General features: G+C 35.6%; 1 protein-coding gene across 6 annotated transcripts; it reads right to left on the minus strand.

The window, feature by feature from the left end:
- Positions 1-545: 545 nt before the first annotated feature.
- On the minus strand, positions 546-20,627 carry phldb3 (pleckstrin homology-like domain, family B, member 3). Of its 6 annotated transcripts, none has more exons than XM_077221558.1 (16): positions 20,369-20,627; positions 18,748-18,813; positions 14,935-15,083; positions 14,098-14,208; positions 13,883-14,020; positions 13,674-13,790; positions 13,096-13,263; positions 10,629-10,739; positions 6,592-6,693; positions 6,414-6,495; positions 5,007-5,178; positions 3,844-3,928; positions 3,220-3,357; positions 2,130-2,337; positions 1,185-1,270; positions 546-1,000 (listed from the first exon to the last, which is right to left on the minus strand). In XM_077221558.1, the coding sequence occupies exons 3-16, from the start codon at positions 15,079-15,081 to the stop codon at positions 866-868; spliced, it is 1,800 nt and encodes a 599-aa protein (XP_077077673.1). In that variant the 5' UTR covers positions 15,082-15,083; positions 18,748-18,813; positions 20,369-20,627; the 3' UTR covers positions 546-865. The 6 variants fall into 6 exon arrangements, with proteins under 6 accessions (XP_077077673.1, XP_077077674.1, XP_077077675.1 ...); XM_077221559.1 differs by having other exon boundaries at positions 20,378-20,616; XM_077221560.1 differs by having other exon boundaries at positions 2,130-2,334; positions 20,369-20,600.
- Between the last annotated feature and the right edge of the window lie 1,671 nt (positions 20,628-22,298).

The following is a 22,298-nucleotide window of genomic DNA, read 5'->3' on the forward strand; positions in this document are numbered from 1 at the left end:
TTTCAGAAATCATTCAAAAGATTTATGTTTTAAATAAATGCTGTTCTTTTTTAACTTTATATTTGTTATAGAATCCTGAAAAAAGTATCACAGGTTATAAAAGATTTTCAAACATTGATAATAAATGAAAAATAAATAGTACATTTTTAATTTTCAAACGTGAAGATGCATTTTGATATAGCTTATATATATATATATATAGCCTATACATAATAAATAGTATATATATTAAAAACCTAGTTTTTCCTTTAGCTCTATTTATTTAAACAAAAAGTTTAATTTTAAGTGAACTATATATTTGAGGACTCTATGTTATTGTTGAAACATTTTATAAGCCCCATTTTAGTCATATTAGAAGATGCATTTATATATATATATATTTAAATCAAACTAATTTTTCCTTTAGGTTTAAATTTATTTGAATGTAATTTATTTGTTTATTTATTTTTCTTTGGCTGCTTCTTACACAAAATAACAAAGAGCTGTTAGTTTTGTAGTTGATGAAACAGCTGTATAAGGTCACATAAGGTCATCCTGACACATTGTTTGGAATGTAAATGTTTATTAACACTTTTCAGGATTTTTACCTCAAACTTTCAATAGCAAAACATGACAAAAATTGATATTTAACAATAATAAATAATATGTAAGAAACATAACACATGAGTGCAGTGTGTGATGTGCTCTGTTTGTGTAACAGCAGATGGAAGCAGAACACAAATCGTCTGTTTATCAGTGTTCATACAACATATGTCCTCTGTTCTGCTAACATTCATATTCATCTTGTGTTGTGGCATCCCTTTGAGTCCCTTAGCGCTCTCATCTACAGGCTTCATCATCTGTTCAGCATCATTTCTAGTGTTCATCAGTATCTGCTGTGTTCATCTGTCGCAGTCACAATAACATCCATCCAGATTCTCATGGCTTCGGCGCTGTGGGCCACGAGGAAAAAGAGCCGCTCGTATGTTTTCACACAGAAGGTGAGACTGGCCCGTGGAGACTGAGAACGATAAAAACACAGTCAGCATGGCAAATACAGAAATGTGTCAGAAACCCTGCTAAACTGGGGTTTTACAAAATATGACCATGGGCTACTCTGCTAATTAGTTAGAGTTGCAGGTTTGTGTCTATCATTTCAGATTGTGGTCAGTTTTTACTTCACATGAGGAGGCGCATGAACTCACTGTTGTAGCTGTTCGTAGATGATCGTAATAAACCTCCTCGATGGCCTGAAAGTAAATGACCCCTTTGAGTTTCTTCTCGTCTAGTTCTGAGAAAACAATGAAAAGAACATTGAGATTTCAATGAGAAAGCAGCAGATATTCATCAGATCTCAGCTGAAGTGTACTAACACTAGAAATACTTTTAGTGTGACGTGTTAATCCAACGATTCCCAAACTTTTTGTCAGCCGAACCCTGTAGATGTCAGATATTTTCTTGCAGTCCCCCTAAGATTGTCAATATTTCAATCATTTAAGTACGAATTTGCATGTTCACGGTTCTCTGATGTCAGTTAATGGTCACATTCAGGGTCATGATAGTCAACTAAAACTATACAAATTTTTTTTACTAATAATACAATAAACTATAACTGTTTAAAACTGCTAAAAACATAACATTAATCTTATTTTATTTCAGCTAGTTGCCAAAGCAACATTTCTCATTTTCATTTAGTTTAACTTTATGTACTAAAATAAGTAAAACTAAAATGAAAAATAAAACTAAAATGAATGAAATAAAAATGAATAAAAACTAAATAACAACAACTAATACAATTTCAAAAGAAAACATCAACTAAAACTTACATAAAAATTAATATGAAAAATAAGAAAACATTCAAAATATGAAAAAAACTATCACATGCAAGTAAAAAGATGAAATATATTTTTTTTATTGTTTTGCTTATTTTTTAAATGTCAAATCCTTTTATTTTGGCGAATATTGGTGAAATGCTGAACTGTTGGAAATGACGCAAATGTGAATGTAAATTTCCAAATTAAGCCCTATTTGTTTATTATAATGTAACATTGGGATTTAATAATTATTAGCTTTTCATCAACTCATGATCCCCCCTGTGGAAAACATTGTGTTAATGGATGCATTGTTGTAATATATTGTCTTTTCCTCACCGGTGTAGTACGCCAGTCTTTGGTGGTCCAGATCAAAGATAAACCACCTCCTCCTCCACGTCTTCACTCGACCTCCACGCTTGGTTAGAAAGCCGCCACACCGGCGGGGAGACAGATTAACTCCCATGCACCCTGTCACGTTATGACCCAGAGACTCCACGTGAGCGCGCAGGTCAAAGTTCGACGTCAGAGAAAGCGGGACACCCTGCTGTACGAAGAAGAGGAAATAAACAAGATATAAGCACAATTGAAATGAAAATGCTCAGATGGAAACACGCAGCATTTCATGTGCTGATTTTGGGGGGACATTGTACAGATTCAAAAGAATGGATTTTAAAATAGCATAAAGCATATTAAACAGGGCACTCTTAAAGGAACAGTTCAATTAAAAAAGAAAATTGTGTCATCATTTACTCACTCTCAAGTTGTTTCAAACCTGTATGAGTTTCTTTCTTCTGTTGAACACAAAAGAAGATATTTTGAAGAATGTCGGTAACCAAACAGTTGATGGACCCCATTGCAGCATTGACACTATTATTCTACTGCGCTACTTTTCCATTATTTTTTCTATGTAAACACGCGCTAGACGGATGTGTTTGACTGTTGTGCTCACGTTTTATGTCTTTTGCAGCATCTCGTACATGACAGTGTCCTAAATACGCGACACTCAAGTTAAAATAAGTTAAACTTTTAAAAGACGCATCTCGAGACCTTGCGGTTTCTCCATTCCACTGCCCGTGGTTTTCAAAGCAAAACGCGTCTTCTGTGTGAACCAGCCCTCTGGTTAGAGCTGCTTTACTGAAATTAATTTAGCAACATTAACATGGTTGTCTTCCTGTTTGTTACTGCAATCTGGGCTATACTTGACAAAACATCATGTGACTTTAGAAGACTTATAATGTAAGTATATGAGTTAGACTTTGAGTTTGACAGAACAAATCACTACACTTTCAATATATGTAAAACTAAATCACAGACATTCTGCCTCATCTCCATTTGTGTTTCACGAAAGTAAGAAAACAAATCATGAGGGTGAGTAATGATGTCAGAATGTGTATTTTATTTCAGTAGTGTCAATCATCAGACGTACCTCGGGCGTCCTGTGCGGTGAGTTCATTTGCAGCCGCTCCTCAGCGAGAGGCTCTAGTTTTGATGCATTCGTGTGTATTTTTACAGATTGCTGCGCCTTCGGTCTGTGTTGCTCAGCTAACAGCCGCTGATGCTCCTCCTGCATCCAGACAAACGGAGACGAGAAACTGCCATCAGAACGTGTTAGTTTGGATTCCTTTAGAAATATTTTCAATGGTGGAAAAACAACTTATGAACTGGCCAAATTTAGTCAGCAACATTCAATAGTAACTTTCACTTCATCTCATAATCTCACATAATTCAGATTTCATCGAATAACCTTGATCAATCAATAATTGTGACAGGCCTATTGGATGAAAGTGTCTTTTATATGAGTAAATGCAAAGGTAAATGTTGTTTATGGATCTGCTGCATGAACAATAAGTCATGTGATCATATGCAACCGAATCACAGCTGAAGCCGCGAGTCAGGATTAGAATTAGTGTGATTTTGCAATGATATTAGAAAAACAAAGAAATAAACAAGTCTCTTGTGAGCTCTTCAACACTGATGATGATGTACTTTACGGTTGTGTATGATTTGCAGTGATCAGTATTGTTGTGGTTGTGTCGGGTCAGATACTCACTCTCTCTTTCAGCAGACGTTCTCGCTCTGCTTTGGCCTCTCGGAGTTTACGTTCGATCTCCACCAAATCCAAGAGGTTCTGAGGGCTGTAAAGATGAAAGGTCACATGATCCGATTGTTTTGCATTTTAAGGAACTCTTAATACTAATGCAATTAATGTCCAATAAAGGCAGCTAATTACAAGTAATTCATTACGTTTTCCCATATTCCGTGACCTAATCTGAAGTGAGAACTATTTATGGTTAATAAGTTGTTAACAAAGCATTATCTAACTCTTTAAATATGAGCTAATTAAAGTAAACAATAACACTTTGTTAATTATAGTGACAATGAATGAAGATTTGTACTTGTACAGTATTTGTACAGTCTATTAATGTATTAACTACAGTTTATAAACTAATAGTTTGCAAAAGTATTTATAAGTGCTTTGTTACGGTATACTTATTATAAAGTGTTACCATATATATATATATATATTGCTTTACATGAGTGTACTGTATGTATGCGAATAAAGTTGGATATACTTAAATACACAACTTCATATATATTTCTGGGCATAATATAGTATATAATACATACTCAATTATAATATAGAGATAAAAAAATTAAATTAAATTAAAGCCATTATTGTCTAAACATCTTCCCTTCTGGCCAAGCAATGAAATTTCGTGCCAGTTTGATGTCATTTTTTGGTTTACATGCGTCATGAACCAATGACACTAGTATATGATTTACTTAATTTAGGTCTGTTTCTCACACAAATCCTTTGCCTCAGAACAGAAGACAAGAAGACACGAGTCATATGGACTGTTTTTATGGTACTGTTATGGTGTATTTTATCATTCGAAATTCGACAGTCCTGGTCATGGACTATAAATTGTTGTTGTATGGAAACAAGCTACATTAAAATAGTGCTTAATAAAGCACTAATAATTAAGCTGCATTAAAAATTCTCCTAATATGTTCCAGGCCGGGGTATAAAGTTCACAGAATTCACCCACACGCAGTAAGTTTAGTGTTTACTCACAAACACTTCAGATTCATATACCTAAAATAAAAGGTTTCTCACACCCATGTAAACACACACCTGTTAGAGCTTCCTGTACAGATTATTCAGTATTATAATAGGAACATAAAGCCAGGCTGCTGTTCTGTGCCACTCACCTGGGCGCGCGGGAGGTGTTGGCGCTGTTGCATGGCGCGTGAGAGCCGTTCCCATGGGTCTGCGCTGATCTCAGCCCATTATAATGTCCATTACTCAGCCTGTGGGAGTGATGAGGAAGGCGAGGCGAAAGAGACTCTGAGGTTGGTCTGTCTGGAGTCATTCGCATCAACACTGGCATATGAAAGCAACGGGACACATTACATTTACATTCAATCATTTATAAGATGCTACTATTAATCTTTTAAAATCCTAAAAAAAGTTTTTAATATTCTAAATAAATAAATAAAGCCTGACCCGTATGCAACACACGCACACACACGTTGTGTTTTCATGTTTTACGGGGACTTTCCATAGACATAATGATTTTTACACTGTACAAACTGCATATTCTATCCCCCTACACTAACCCTACCCCTACATTTTTGGGTCCCTATGAGGAAAACATTTTCAAAAAACATAATTTATTATGATTTATAAAATGTTTTCCTCATAGGGACCAAAAAATGTCCCCAAAAGGACAATTTTGGATATTGCCGTCTTTGTGGGGACATTTTGTCCCCATATCTTAGGGTTTACTTAAGCAACACACACGCACACGCAGTTCACTTTGGCAACTGCAACATTTCAATAGAAATTCTCAATAAAATAACTTCTCTTTCCATCATCATCATCATGAAATCGTGAAATCAAATTAAATCAGGAAGTGCAATAAAATAGTCACATCCCATAATTCAATCATTAACTCATTAGATTTGCAATTTATTTTACAGTCCTGTTCTGCATTGTACATACAATGTACATTCAATAACTGGGTTATACTAACCCTGAACCTACTCCTACACCAAGACTTAACCCAGGTTGTTACCTTTTATAATCAGTCCGTTCTTGGGTAAGTACACTGCAAGTACACGCACTTTAAAATAAAGTATAGACAGATTTCTTAAAGACGAATTTATGTAAAGAAGGTGCACATGAACCTTCGCATACAGACACCGTTCCATAGATTTTCTTTGTTTGATCAATTCCTTCATGAGATAAACGACTGTCAGGATTATTATCGACAAACAAAAGCACGACTGTGTGCAGTTGCAGTGGCTCCACTCGCTTTTCCAGTATGTGTGAGCAACACGGACACACCTTAACGAAAACACTGACAAAAGCTTTTCACAGCTAATAAGCCACGACACGCAGGACTGTCATGACGTTTGGCAGTTGTACTTGGTTTTGTCGTTTTGCATGCTGCCTGTTGTCTTTGCATTCATCGTCTTGCACAATTGTGTTGCCGTTTGACCTACTTACAAGTCTGAGCGCCAGTTAAACTTAATCACACCAGATATTTGTGTTCAAGCATCATTGCAATAAAGCTCAAAACCTAAAAGTTGCTTTCACCTCATTGGTTTGCTCACCTTGCGCAGAGAGAGGTCTATCTGAGACTTTCCTATGTGAGCTCCGTCTGCGGGGTAAGCTAGACGAATCCTTCAATGATTCCTAGGAACGTGGTTTTGAACACAGTCAATGTGCTGACCGTAGCAAACTCATGAATCACTAAAGGTCTAGATGTCAAAATGCACATTCACAGTGTACCTGTGCTGCTTTGTGAATGGTCAGAGGGCTGAGTGACATCATGCAGGGGGTGGATCCAGTGACGTTGGACCAATCAGTGAGAGGCTTCTTCTCTTTCAAAATCTACAAAGGCAAATGTCCTTGATGTTTAGCATGTGAGTGAGAGACACATCCTGACCAATTAAATTACATTCATATAGGAAAGAGGTTCTTTTCCAAAAACCTAGTGCACTGCCATACTGTCTACGTAGTTAATGAGTGTGTGTCATAGAAACAGAGCATTTACAACTGATTTCAATAGAGTTTGGCAAATAGAATGTTGTTGTTGTAAATGTTATGAGCATAAAAATACACGCAACACAACAAATATTGGGTAAAAAAATCATTTAAATTACACTTTAGGTTTTATTTTTTAGCTTTTCATCAACTCAAAAAATGACATACTAAAAATGTAAAATTTGAACAAATAAATAATTTTGAAAAAAAAAAAAAAACACTGTTGTTAATATTTTAATAATTTAACATTTGCATGTTCATGGTTCTCTAATGGAAGTTATTTGTCACATGACATGCAGGTGCACATGCAAATGAGTTGTTAAATTATTTAAATATTAACTTAAAATTTCAGAGGGGGCTTTAAGAAAATATTTTACGTCAAAGGAGTTCACCTGAAAAAAAAGTCTGTGAACCCCTGCATTATGGGACGTCCTGCTCCATAATGGATACATGCAAAGAAGGCATCTTAGAAGGCAGCTGTTCAGTTTGTAATCATAAAACCCATTAGAGAATTATGAATTTTAATGAATGCGTCTGATCACATAGTAAAGTAACAGCACAACTCATCAACCAGTGCTGTTATTGTTAAACAAAACTAAAAATACAATTAAAATAAGTTAACAGAAATAAAATACAATATAAAAAAGTGATCTAAAAAGGACTAAAATGACTAAGCGAACAACTTTACCGTGAGTATGTCACTATCAGGGCCTTGAGAGTCACTATAAGTACTTGTCCTAGTGATTACTGATTAGCACTATTCAGAGTAGTAAAGGAGTTAAACAGCACTGCAGCTTTAAGCATCAATCCCACCCTTTGACTCACAGACACTCGTTTACTCACACAAACATGGGAGGTCAAACTATCTTTACTTAAAATGTTCATTTCCTGTCATCTAAAAGCCAGCTTTTCCTAATATTGGCCATTATTAGCAGAACACATTTTACAAACGGGAAAAAACAATCGTTTGGTGAATAATTCAAGAAGCTCCAGACAGCTCTTGATTGCAGCCTCTGACTCACAGACACATGAACGACTGCGAGGAACACATTCCTGTCTTTATTTCCTACAGACCGTACATACAGACAAATCAGTCATAATTCAGTTAGACTGTCGGTCATGTTACCAGTTAACAGCTGCTTTTATTCTCAATCCTGTCTTCTGTAAAAATCCCTAAACACATTCCCTGTCTTTCCCGATCTGTCATATCTGCGTGCAAGAATTAGATTTTTACAGAGCAGACACACATCTCTTGAAGAAGTACATTCAGACAGAAACACTCACCAGACGTGTGTTGAGTTTTGTAGGATATCTGCTTTCTATCGCTCTGTCCTCTCACACTTCCTGTGGTCCTTCCCTTTTCTGGGAATCCTGCCCTCTCGGACTCTCTCTTCCCTCAGTAATTCATTCCTCCACCTACTTTATCCTTGACTTTAGTGTAACTATAATCACTATAACATAACGTAACGCTAGCATTAAAGCTGAGTGTGTGTGTCATGCTCTTCCTCTTGAGGACAGTGTTATTTTAGTATTGTAGGCTAACTATATTTTGAATGAGTTTTTATTGTTATATTTTCGGTTTTCATTGTAATTTTAGTAATTTTTCTGTTTTAGTAATTTTGGTTTGTTATTTTTGGTAAAAATATAATAGACAATAATATAATACAATAAGGTTCCATGTTAAGTGAGGGATAATGTTTATCCAGCCGGTTGTTATCGCAGAATAAACACCAACGCGGTGATCAGGACCCTGAACCGGATGTACATTATCCTGCTTATTATATGGCTACTTGCCATATAATTGGGCACAAAATATTGACTTGATTTGAAATATTTTATTATTTAGGAACTGCTTCTTTTGGAAAGAAAGCAGTTGCTAACAAGCGGCAAGTTCAAACTACTGTAGATGGACATTTAAGGGATATAGTACAGCCATGCCATTTATCATACGGCATTTCACCACATAAATAATTATAAGGATACGAGATATTGATTTTAGACTAAACTGTTTTAAAATCGTACCTGTTAGTATCTTATCATCCATTTCAGTGTACAAAACAATCATTGCAAAATAGCAGCAGCTGCGTTTGTATGAAACAAGAGAGAGGGAGTCTGAGATTCCCGGATGACATAATTAAATAACTGTATCAAAATATTGGTTTGAGTTTTAATATTTTATTAGCTCACCTAAACGCAAAACTTCCACAAGTAAAAAACTGTCCTAGCAAACATATAGCGCTGAGTTCAGTTACCCGGATGAGCTTGTGTAATCAGTTTTTACTGCTTGCTATCGGGGAATAACATACCGCTGGATGGTGTGATTGACCAATCAGAATCAAGTATTCCACAGAGGCGCGTAATAACATTAGTTAGCTACATTAGTTTACATGAACTAACAATGAACAATACGTGTTCGTCTCAATCAGCTCCCTGGATATCCGTGTTCACAAATTCAGGCACTGGTCAGGACAGTTAGGACCCCGACTACACTACACACAACTACACATTAGGGCACTAATGCTTCTATTTCCGGCGACATTAACATCCTCGATGTACAGCATCACTACTGGTATCTTCCTGACATTATTTGTTTATGTTATTTAATCGTATATTATGATATGATAAATACTTTGTCACATTTCCCTGAAACATTTCAGCCATAAATTTATTATAAATGTTAGTTAGATTATGTTCATTGCGTGTATAGCGACGTATGTTTATGCTGAAATATAATTAAATAGTGGGTTAGTTTTTTAAAACATCTAACGCGTGTCATGTTGAGTTGGCTCGTATAATTGAATGTTTCGTGCTTCAGAATTTACAGGAATGTAACATAGTGAGCATCGATGCTCCCTGGTTTTCATGGTACATTGTGGGATTTTTAGGGGGTTTAAGTTTCAGTGCACTGGAAGGATTTTGCTATTGAACAGCTCTTAAAATGGGAGACTAAATGGCATTTTTAAGATCAAAAGTTGTATCTCTTAACATTGGTTGATGCACCATGAACTAACATGAACATTTTTATTAACTAACATTAACAAAGGTTAATAAAGGCTTTAAAAATAGATTGCTCATGCTAGTAAATACATTAACTAATGTTAATAAATGAGACCTTTTTGTAAAGTGTTACTGTTTTTTATTGCTCATAGCAGACTAACGGTTTGCTATTTGCTATGAAAAAACAGTTTTGAGGAGAGTGGTTAAGCGTTTTCAAGCTGTCAAACTGATGTCATCAGAGAAGGACCACCATTCCAGACCGGAAGTAACTTTTCAGATTTTGATTAAAGATTACCACGACAAAGAATTTTTTCTGTGTATTAATGTGCACGGATTAATTGTTCACCACAAGACTAGTAATATCCACTAACAAATAAATAGGGTCAATTTTGATTTTATGACGACTTTACCGCTAGCAATTTTAATACCTCAACTTAAACTAAACAAAATGTGAAAATTTGAATTTTGAAAAAATAAAATATGTTTTGTTATATTCTATTTTCTTTTTGTAAACATTTAATTTATTGCAACTCACGTAAATGTTTTTTAGTATATTTAGTTTTGTTTATAACAGCACTGGTTGATGAGAGATATTTTGGTACTTAACAAAGTGATCAGACGCACCATTTTCACCATAAAATAGGTGAAAAAAATCCCACATTGAAGGAGGAAACGCAAAACAGACCAGAAGATCACAGTGATAGGAGTTTTCACACACGTTTTTAGAACATGTAAAACCCTAGTTTTATCATGTTACTGAAGAAGAAGCGTGTAGTACGTCTTACCCTCTGAGACCTGTGGAGTAGCTCTTTTCTCTCTTGCCTGAGGGAATTCAAAGATTTATCCTTTTCTTGTTCCATTTCCTTCAGCTGTTTTTCTAGTTGCTGGACTTGTTCCTGCAAGACAGCGACGTGATCATCAAAACATTTTCAGCATGAACAGAAACTTCATATGAAACTTACACATTCAGCAATAAGCCTCGTTCTGGTGTGTTAAGGACTCATGAACCTTGGTTTGGTTTGTGTGGCACTGATGGCATATACTCAAAGAGAGTGCCGCCCACCTGGCACATTGAGCTGACAGGTCAGGGTCAGAGATCTGTCATACGGAGCAGCTGAGTCACTCTGCTCTGACACTCTCACCTTGAGCGCTGGCACGACGTGACAAAACTAGATCACTCCTAGTATTCTCAACCGACACTGGACGCTCCTGATACGGATGTAACACGTGTACAGATAATGGACCACCTGGTCATTTTTTTCCAAAAATCTTTGTTAAATAGAAAGTTCAAAAGAACAGCATTTATTTAAAATAGAATATTTTCTAACATTATAAATGTCTTTATTGTAACTTTTGATCAATTTAAAGGACAATTCCGGCCAAAAATGAACCTAGGGCAGCCAGGCAGGAGCCATCTTTGGAAAACAGTCTCGACCAGTCGAACCACGAACGCCGTGCTACGTGAGCTGAACTGTGACTATCGACCGGCACGTAGCACGGCATTCGTGGTCGACTGGTCGAGACTGTTTTCCAAAGATGGCTCCTGCTTGTATACGTGAAGTGTACTGTCTTTATAAAGTATCTTCTTATTAAACTGTCTGTACACTTACAGAGTCCTCAATGCTTCGCTTTGCAGGTAGAGACCCTAATTATGCTACTGTGTTAGTGTGGGGCTATTTTGATTTGTACTTATTCGATGCCCCATACACTAGCGTTATAAGCTAATCTGTGATTAAACTAAAACTAACGTTAAAACTGGGTACATTCGATTATCATGAAAACGCATCCGAGAGAACGGTCGACTCGGTACCCATGTGTTATTTAGCCCTAGGTTCATTTTTGGCCGGAATTGTCCTTTAACTCATCCATGATAAATTAAAGTATTGATTTCTTTCCCCCAAAAATAAAATAAAAATTCTTACTGACCCCAAACTTTTGAGGCTAGTGTTTAATGTTACAAAAGCTTTCTATTTCAGATAAATTCTGCTCTTTTGAACTTTCTATTAATCAAAGAATCCTGAAATAAAAATGTAAAAAACTGTTTTCAACATTGATAATAATCATACATTTCTCTTGAGCATCAAATCAACATATTAGAATGAATTCTGAAGGATCATGTGACACTGAAGACTGGAGTAATGATGCTGAAAATTCAGCTTTGATCACAGGAATAAAATACACTTTACTATATATTCACATAGAAAACAGCTGCTTTAAATTGCAATAATATTCACAATATTACTGTTATTTTTGTATTTTTAATCAAATAAATGCAGCCTTGGTGAGCAGAAGAGACTTCTTTAATAAACATTAAAAATCTTAACGATCTAAAACGTAGTGTATATATAGTGACCGGTATATGACCGGTAGTGTATATATAAATATAACATAAAAACATGCATGTGTGTGTGTGTGTGAGTGAAATAAATACATATATAAACAAAAAATTAGTGGCACTAGAATTTATGTTTACAATATTAAAAATATTTATTTTAATTGCATTTGATCAACAGTACAGTAAAAAAAAAAAAATTGTAAAATATTATTATCAATTTTAATAGCATTCATTACAATTAAAATGCAAAGAATATTATATTATAATAAAATGTAATATATAATACAATTTAAATTCATATTTGAAATATTTTGTATGTGCAATATATGATTATATTACATTATATTATAATATTGTTTGCATTTAAATTGTGATAAATGCTATTCAAATTCATATTTTTAAAAATTGTTTATGTGCAATATATTTATATTACTAATTATAAATTATACATTTAAAGCAGCTTATAGGAGCAGCACTGCAGACAGTCACCAAAGAACTCCGTGTAACCCGATTCAATTCAATGTATCTCTCTCAGTCAGTGTAGTCTCTCTCTTTTGTGGCCCCTGATGTAATTACCTTGTTTACTGCATCACGTGACTGTGTTTGGTCAGTCAGCGTGAGCAATACTTACACTCTTGCTCAGTGTGGCAGTCTGCCTCTACTGATAACATAACAGTCGATTGGACAGTGTCCAATTTTTTTCATTAACTTCCACTTGAAGTCGGACTCACAACTCTGATTTGGCATGAACTGTGCGGCACTAAGTGTGATGTGCTCATATAGTAATAAGCATGAACGATAAAGCAAATAAAATAAGAAGCATTCAATAGTTTGTGAGTTGTTGGTAATCTAGGTAAACTAGACTAAAACTTCTGTCAGATAAACTCCATTTCTTAAAACAAAGTTATTCAGCTCACCTGAGATGCGCTGTGCATGTGCTGTACTCTGGTTATCTCTCGCTCTATGACCGTTTCACTTTCTCCATTCTCCCCTTCTCGCTCATCTTCTATTCCGCTCTCCAGCTCAAGAATGTGAAACTCCATGTCTTCAAAAGTTCGCACTGTGGCTTCCAGCACATCCTTGTCCTGAATACAAAACACATACAGACAAAATATCTTATCTGGTCAACCTGACGCGCACAGAAAGCTGGCAGTCAGACGGCACGTCCCGCGAGTATTAAACTAATTTCTCTTTTATGTCTTATTGCACTAACCTACAAAACAGTAGGTTATGTACAACTTTTAGGTAATGTAAACAGCAAGTAAAGAAACGTGTATATTAGATCTACGCACGTGTATATTAGATCTGTGTATTAAAGTGAAAGCAACGTAACTTTATATATGTAAAGTTCTATATATGAACTTTCAGCAACTTCTATATATGCTGGTTATATAAACTAAACCACAAATGAAAAACAGAAAATTATTTCTGAAGACTGCAGTAATGATGCTGTAAATTCAGGCTGAGTTATCGACCAGCTCTAGTTTGTCGTCACCTTTTGCAGCTGAAGCAGCATTTGCTCCCGCTGGTCTTCTGGCTGTGAGGGAATCTGTTTCTCCATTTCCTCACACTTCATCTTCATCTTGTCCACCTTCAGACGCTGCTCCTCCAGCTGAAAAAGGAAAGTACGTTTTCAGCTCAAACACAAATGATGCTTTTTATGATGAATACGCAAATCAAGCTGTGAACACAGCAAATACAGACCTTCTGTCTGTTGGCCAAGCGCTGGCTCTTTCTTTGCCTGTCCTTCTCTTGCAACACCTGCAGTTGATCTGTGTGTCTGCGCAGTCGCTCCTGCTCTGCCTGCAGTTCCCCTCTCAACAGGGCCACCTCCAGCTGCAGCTGCAGAAGAGCAAACACACGGCTCACTTGCACTGCACACTCAGTTGTTGGTGAGAACACACCTGTACTCCGCTCACCTCAATCTTCAGCTCCTCCCTCTGCTGGTCAAGCTCTGTGATGCGCTGCTGCACCAGCGAGGGTGACGTCGAGAGCTTCGCCGAGACTCTGTCTGCTTGTTTGACCCGATACTGGTAAAGTGAAGAATGAGAGACCGATGTGGTTGAAACGCCAGGCAAGTTGCAGGACTGATTATAAGATAAAAGAGTCTATTTGAACAATGCTGAATCATGATCATATATAAAATGTGAAATAAAATCTTATAGGCATCTTAGAAGGCAGCATAATATAAAACACAAATACGAAACATAATACATAAAATAATATAAAATATTTTCTACTTTCTGGCTAAGAGTAGGCATCTTAGAAAGCAGCATTATATAAAATACAAATACGAAAAATAATACATAAAATAATATGAAATCTTTTCTATTTTTTGGCTAAGAGTAGGCATCTTAGAAAGCAGCATAATATAAATTATGGTTCCACTTTATTAGAAGATGACGTATTTACACTGTACTTAAATAAATACTGAGTAGTAATATTAATGAAAAACATGGATTTACTATAGAGTTAGGGCTAGTTACTTGTAATTGTGCATAATTTATTATTACTATAGTAAGTACATGTAGTAACGTGTAAGTACGTCACCTTAAAATAAAGTGTTACCTAAAATACAAATATAAAAAATAATACATAAAATAATGTAAAACATATCTACTCTTTGGTTAATATAAAATAATATATAATAATAAAATAATATATAGTTTTATCTGCTCTTTGGCTAAAAGAAGGCATTTTAGAAGGCAGTATAATACAAAATATAAATTTGAAATGGAAGACAGCATAACATTTACCTGTTCGCTCTCTGTGCTGCTGCCCTCGGTGTCTGACTCCGCCCCCGAAGAGGCGGGGCTTTTCTCCACAGCCACTCGCATGATCCACGGGGATTTTAGGACAGGCTCCCACTGGCTCCTCTGTGTATCCATATTGTGTCTGGGCATGTCTAATTAAACAGGAGTGGAGACTAGTTAGGAGGTATGGGACATTTACAGTAATTCAGTCCGGCTCATGGGAGGCTGCAAACAATGACAGATGCTCAAGCTAACATGCACTGACCATGGCAAAAGGATAATCCTGTCCTAAAAAGATGCACATGACTGGTAACCAGCTTATGTTGTGTTACTGATGTTTCTTAATTAGATTAATCAGCAAAACATTTTACATAACAGCTCTTAATTATCAGGTGAGTTGTGTTTCAACACACCACAGAAAAGTCTGTGAAGATGAAAGCTCAAATGAAAGACACTAGATCAATGCCATTACAGCAACAGCGGGGGGGGGGTTTGTAGCTTGTTCAGGTGTTTTTTACACAATACCATACAACAAGGCCACAGTTCACTGTAAATGGGCTCTGTGTGTTCAATTGAAGCTTTTGTATTTGCCGGTCTGTGAGCTTTAGTTCTCTCCACCCCGTATCGCCCTCTTACGCTCTTAACGTCACATCTGACAAAGCTGAGTGTGGGAACAGACTCTCGGTACGCCATTGTCCAAACCCTTTCCCACCGTCTCTCTGCCCTGTCCATCAGTCCTGCCCATGCCAAAGCCTTATTAGGATTCAGAGCACTGGAGCCACAAGGATAAATATAAAACTCCGATATGAGGAGTTCCAAACGCAGACTGCCACACAGAGAGTTCTGGAGGAGGAAGTGGCTTCTGAAATGTCACAGGCCGGTTTCATATTTCCACAGAGAGAGAGAGACTGGAGTCCTAGATTAACCACAGCCTCACTAAAGCAGAGACACACAATAGCTTGTTTAAACATGAATTTAGCTTAGCCCTTCATGACAAAAGCAGGTTTTTTAGTATGTATGTTTACTACATGTACTGTTGATCAAGACTAGACCCAGAAGATTTTAACTGAGATATTGTTGAGATGATAAACAGACTTGTTAATGCATTATAGGACTGCCTTCTCTGCAGGATACGTGCAATGCAGCTTTACAATTGAACTAAAAGTCTTAGATGGCAGCCTAATATAAAATATAAATATAAAATAATAATCATGTACAAAATAGTATAAAATAAAATTCTATCTGCTCTTTGGCTAAAAGAAGGCATCTTATAAGGTAGCATAATATAAAATATAAATCTAAAATAATACACAAATAATATAATTTGGCTAAAAGAAGGCATCTTATAAGGCAGCATAATATAAAATATAAATATTAAATAATATATAAATAATTCAATAATAATATAGTAAATAATTTATGTATACTGTATGTACTATATATATATATATATATATATATATAAACATAAAATGTGAAATAAAATCTTATCTGCTCTTTCTTTGGGTGAAAGGTGTTTTATAAGTCAGCATAATATAAAATACAAATATAAAATAATACCAAATATTTTCTACTATTTGGGTAAAAGAAGACATCTTCTAAGGCAGAATAATATAAAATATATAATAATAATAATAATAATATATAAATAATAAAATAAATACAACAATACTAATAATAAATAATATACGGTAATAAAGTTTTATCTGCTCTTTTGCTAAAAGAAAGCATCTTATAAAGCAGCATAATATACAATATAAACGTAAAATAATATAAAATCTCATCTGTTCTTGGGCTAAATGAAGGCATTTTATTTTAACATTAAACATCTTTCCATAAAATGCTGCCTATGCAGACAGCTCTCTAGGTGTTATAAAAACCAAGATGTTGTCCTGTAGCCAGATTTGTCCTGGCTGTTAATTCTAGTTTGGTTAACTTAGACCAGGCCACATGTGACGCCAACAAGCCTAAACACAATCTTATCTGCCCTTTATCTAAAATCCAACTTAGAGGAGAGAGCAGTATTCATGTAAGGTTTGAAGTCCAGACACAATAAAGTGAAAATGCAGATATGAAAGCTCTGGGTCACTGTGATACACTTACAAAAGAAACAAAAAGAAACCCAAGAGTGAAAGTAATAGAAAAGAGCAACAGGTACAATAGCATGGGTGAAACAAACGGGTGTAATGAGTGAATAATCATTTGTAATTGCAGAGGAGTGGCAGAAGAGATAAAATGTGGCATAAACATCCTGTTATATAACACGCTCCTCCTGGTCATTACTAACACTGCTGGCTCTGACTGACGACTCCGTTCACACTGACTTACTAATCATTTCTCCTCGACTCGCCAGTAACTCGCCACCAACAATGCACATTCCTTCCATGATTCTTTACAGCAAATAGGGTGAGTGTTGTGTGTGCGCCGTCCGTATTGTGTTTGGCATCAGACAGAAGAATCTGTATGTCAACAAAATATCTTCCACATCCTGCCACAAAACCCAATATTCATTCAACACGACTCGGTTGCGCTCCACCAAATCTTCTTGTAAAACCAGTTTAGATAAAAACCCAGAAGAAAAACACTAACTGTGGAGCACAAGAAAAGCTGCTATGTAGAACAAGAAAAGCTTCTGTCAGGCACTTCATATATAGAACCTTTTTGGGGTTCGCATCATGGGATAATTTTATGAATTTAGTTTTAATGAATTATTTATTTTGATTATTTTATTAATTAAGCCGCTCGTAACCATACTAGGGCTCTATATAGAGCCTCAACAAACCTTTTTTCCTGAGAATGTAATACCATGTTACTGCAACATGGACCAAAGACATCTAAACGAACCAAAAAGGGGACATGATGTCACAAGATGAGACCCTAAAAAGGACAGAATAATCACACATACCTATTTTTTTCTCATCATAGTCGCGCTGTTGCTTATTATAGTTCGTTACACCATCAGAACCGCGTCTCCTCGCAGCAGATCTTCGTTTGTGTGTGACGGAGGGATTCCTGACGCTGTTTTGACTCATTTACACATTTTATAAGCACTTCACGAGTTCTCAGCTGGTCAAAATACATCATGACATACACGCAATAAAAGCCAGCCAATCAGGTTGTGAACATATCCATATATGCCTTTAAGTTCGGTATCTTTAGGTTCTGTGTTAAAATGACAATGTGAACTCTAAGTGGACCAGGACTAAATGTTTTTTCTTTCTTTGGTCCGGACCAAACGAACCAAGCAAACCAAACTACAAGTGTGAACACACAAAGACTATAGTGGTACTAAAATGGCTAATGTCCAAATATTAAGGTATTATCATGTTTTTTGTGCAAAAATATTAAATTTACACAGTACCCCAAGCTTCATAAAAAAAACCCCACAATACTGTCATGGTAAATGCCCAAATATAATGTTTTATCATCCCCAAATGATAAATTACATTGGACTCCAAGGTACCTGAAATACTATAGTACTATCATGGTACTTGCCAAAAAGAAATCTGATAATACAAATGCATAGTTCGTTTTCTGCAGATACACTAAAAAAAATGTGGTGTAGGATTTACTTCTAAACAATTTTCACTCTGAAATTGCAATATAGATAATTCCGAAGAAACGACCACCACATTGAATTAAATGTGAAATTTTTGAAGTAGAAACACTGAAATAGTATTTTTTTTCATACTTCAATAAACTTTGTTATATTTACAAAACATTTTTTGACAGTGTAAGTGGAACTGTCAAATTTTAACTTGTTTATTAAAGTAGATTATCGTTATTACAGATGCATGTGTATTTGGTATATCTTACCTGTATAAAGCCGTTTCTGGCGTAAAGCTGGTCTCAGGAGAGCATTCCTCGCGCCGACCGCTCAAACTAAACAACGAATATAACACACCTCGTTATAATTACAGGTGCAACACAACATTCTTCAGTGAAACACTCATGAAATACAGCTGAACGGCGCAGGACGCCCAGATGATCAGATGAGCTGGATGTTTACTCAGATGTGAACCGTCTTCCCTGCATATGTTGTCATCACTTTAGTCTGTGAGCGCAACAAACAGGTTTGCTGTAGTTTATCATAAACCAAACAAAGAGTTATCAGAGTGACCGACACACTGATGAGGTCAGTGTTCATTGAGATTGATCCACACACAGGCCCTGAAGTAGCCTTGACTCACTGATCATGCATATACACAAAGAGATAGTTCATTTAGTTATTCAAAGAAAAGTAGTAATGGACTGATTTGTGGAGATTGTGATTCTGTTTATTCTTGACGAGTTGCATAAACATAGCCATTATGTTAAGACTTTGCAGAACTAGAATGACCAACTAGCAGATAGTTAGGAGTAATCAGTCTTACTGTTCAGTATCAAATTAGACCAATCTACGTTTTTATGTAACTGACTTAAAAAATTATGAATAGTGTTAAAGAAAAAAATTTGACGACTAACTTAGACTAGTAACGGCCCAGGGGTTTTCAATCTTTAGATGCCATGGACCCACAAATATGATCATCCTCGTGAAAGGGACATCCATTTAATATTTAAAGGCAGCTATATATTTTCATGTGTAAAGTCCCAACTTACACTGAAATATTAATATAATGATATTGTTTCGAAAATAAATATTTAGTTTCCATTATGTTAAATTATAATGTTTATTTTCCTACTCGCAATAGTACTGTACTGTTATGTAGCCTTTTATTTATTTTAATAATTGTTATTAACATATCAATTTTTACATTTATTTGAATCACTTCTTATTTGTTGTAATCAAATCACTTAATTATTTAATATATTTATTTATTTATTTTACATTTTTACACTGTTTTTCTCTAAACTTTTTCCTGTGATCCAGTTTGAAATCCACTGTTGTACAGCTGATATAATGCTGGTTTATACATAATAATGACAGCAAATGACATGTATACAAATCACACTTGTGTTACATATTTATTCTAAATTCACTACAATGTGAAAACATCCGTTATTAAGGCAGTACAGTATGCCTAAACACAATATAATACATGCAAAATAAAACATTGTGGTTTCCTATATACACATACATACATAAATACAATTATGCTGACTGATTACTAATATATATATTTATATATATATATATATATATATATAGTATTTTTATTTACTCCTAGGTTTTTCAAAGACTACCATGGTAGTAACGTTACCATATTTCATTTTATTTCATGGTAAATTAACGTTAGTAACGTTAGGCTGAAACTGTCATTCAGACCCACACACTGCCTAACGTTACTTGATCCGATCTCCGTCAATCAATTGCTTCTCTCAAGAATTAAAATTTCTAAATCTGAAGTATGACTTTATACGTAACAGTCATTCTCGAGAGAAAGTTAATCGAGACAATTTTATCAATACATTCATAACGTTCACGTTATATACGTACCGATCATACCTGTCCAGAACTTCCGCCTCAAATCCTTCAACGGTCCTTGGGTTATAAAAATAACGACAAAATAGCGAGACAACAGAGGTGAATAAACTCCGTGCTGGGGATTTAAACAGGGTTTTCCCGAAACATCAAGATACGATATGACCAGCGGGATTTCCAACTTTCACTCAGTCGTTGCAGAGAGTGAGAGAGAGAGTGTTTCGCCGAGTTTCTGGCCGCGTCTCAAACCTAACGTGACGCCTACGTAAACAGCGTGTGGGCGTCGCGTTGGAGTTCACTGAATGCACGTGCACGTGACGCTCAATCCCGCTGTCTATATAGTCGACTCTCTAGGTTTTGAAGCACAGCCCATAATGTCAGCTGAATGTGACCGTCAAACAGGTGAAGCAACAGTGCAGATTATATTAAACAATCAAAATATGAGTATGCTATATTGGGAAGAAGTATTAATTTGATTTTGGTATTAAAATGACATAATTAATTATATACATAAGACAAAATAACTTGTACAAGGCAAACTTTTTTATGCAAAAAAGGCATAGAAAAACAAAGCACACAGGAAATAAGCACATTGACTATTTTAAATATTTAGTTAGTTCTTCCTTGTTTTTGATGACAGCAGCCATTATCCTTGTTAAATTGACTCACTAAACGTTGTGCATTTGTCATGCTTAACCTCTTTCCAATCCTCCTTAAATTCTTCCTAAAGTTCAGCTTCATTGGAAGACCATGCATGACATTATAATTTCCCAAAGGTTTTCAACAGCTTTAAGGTCAGGACACTGAAGACTTTAACTTTAAACTTGAAAACTTTAAAATGCTTGGCATTAACACTTTCATTGCACACAACTTTGTTGCATGCACGGTGTGTTTGGGATTGTTATCATGTTGGAAAATACACATTTTTCTTGATTCTCCATACTTGGCTACATTGTGTTCAGCAGGATTCCCAAGTATTCGACCATTTTCAACAACATTATGCAGCCATACGTCCCCAATACCATCATGTTTCTCCTGTTTAATGACGCCACACATGCATGCATCTGGTATTAAAACACTCCAGTAGTCTCCTACAAAAATATCTGACACCATCCAGCGCTATCTTTTGAATGGCTGGACAGCAGAACACGGCTCCAATCTTCCACACTCCAATCCTTATGTTCTTTGGCAAATGCAGGTTTTTTTTTTTGCAGTAGATAAAACTAATAAATGGTTTCTTTACTGGTACACAACCTCTCAATCCATCCTCTTAGCCGACATTGTGACCATTCACATCCCGCACATGAGCAATGTCGAAAAACAATTGACCAGGGTTTGCTATTTTAACAATATCCTCCTTGGTTGCAGAGGACAGCTTCTTCCATCTGGTCAGTTTCACTTAGACCTACAAAATAACATTTAATAAAATAGCTCATATCTGCCACACTGTGATTTATTGCTGGGAATAATGAGTGCAAGATGGTTATGACCACTTTTACACTCCAGGCACAGCTTTATAACTATAAATGTTTCATAAAAAAGTTTAAATAAAGTGTGAAGAAGCCAATTTAGTCCATCTGTGATAAGTTTGTTTATGCATTTACATTTTAGTTTAATCATATTTGTCTAAACATATTGGATAAAATATTGAAATATTGAAGTGTTAGTTGGTTTGTGTCTCTCTAAAACATTCACACATTCTGTCTTGAAAATATGAAAAATAATCTGAGGTAATGTTAATTAATAGACATGAAGTGAGTTTGACCCATGAGCAGATTTCTCATAAATTGTTCAAAAGCGTACTGCGTATGAGGAAAGACCCCTAATCGTTGCTCAGTTCACTTCTGAGGGAAGTGACACAGACAGTGTGACTTTCACATCACGACAGTCAGAGTCCAGCGCGACTGCTGGTCATAAATCTAAAGCGTAAGTGTGCATGACATTA

This window comes from Siphateles boraxobius, unplaced genomic scaffold (genome assembly GCF_051911475.1).
Source record: "Siphateles boraxobius isolate OS27281-9 unplaced genomic scaffold, OSU_SipBor_1 84, whole genome shotgun sequence".
NCBI lineage: Eukaryota > Metazoa > Chordata > Actinopteri > Cypriniformes > Leuciscidae > Siphateles > Siphateles boraxobius.

What these genes read in the sequence shown, in the direction of transcription:
- phldb3 (XM_077221556.1), bottom strand. Translation starts at nt 15,081, where the DNA reads ATGCCCAGACACAATATGGATACACAGAGGAGCCAGTGGGAGCCTGTC. An exon ending in AACACCTCCCGCGCGCCCAG is followed by an intron (nt 3,929 to 5,006) that starts GTGAGTGGCACA and finishes TCATCTTTACAG; the next exon opens with CCCTCAGAACCTCTTGGATT. An exon ending in ATCTACGAACAGCTACAACA is followed by an intron (nt 1,001 to 1,184) that starts GTGAGTTCATGC and finishes TATCGTTCTCAG; the next exon opens with TCTCCACGGGCCAGTCTCAC.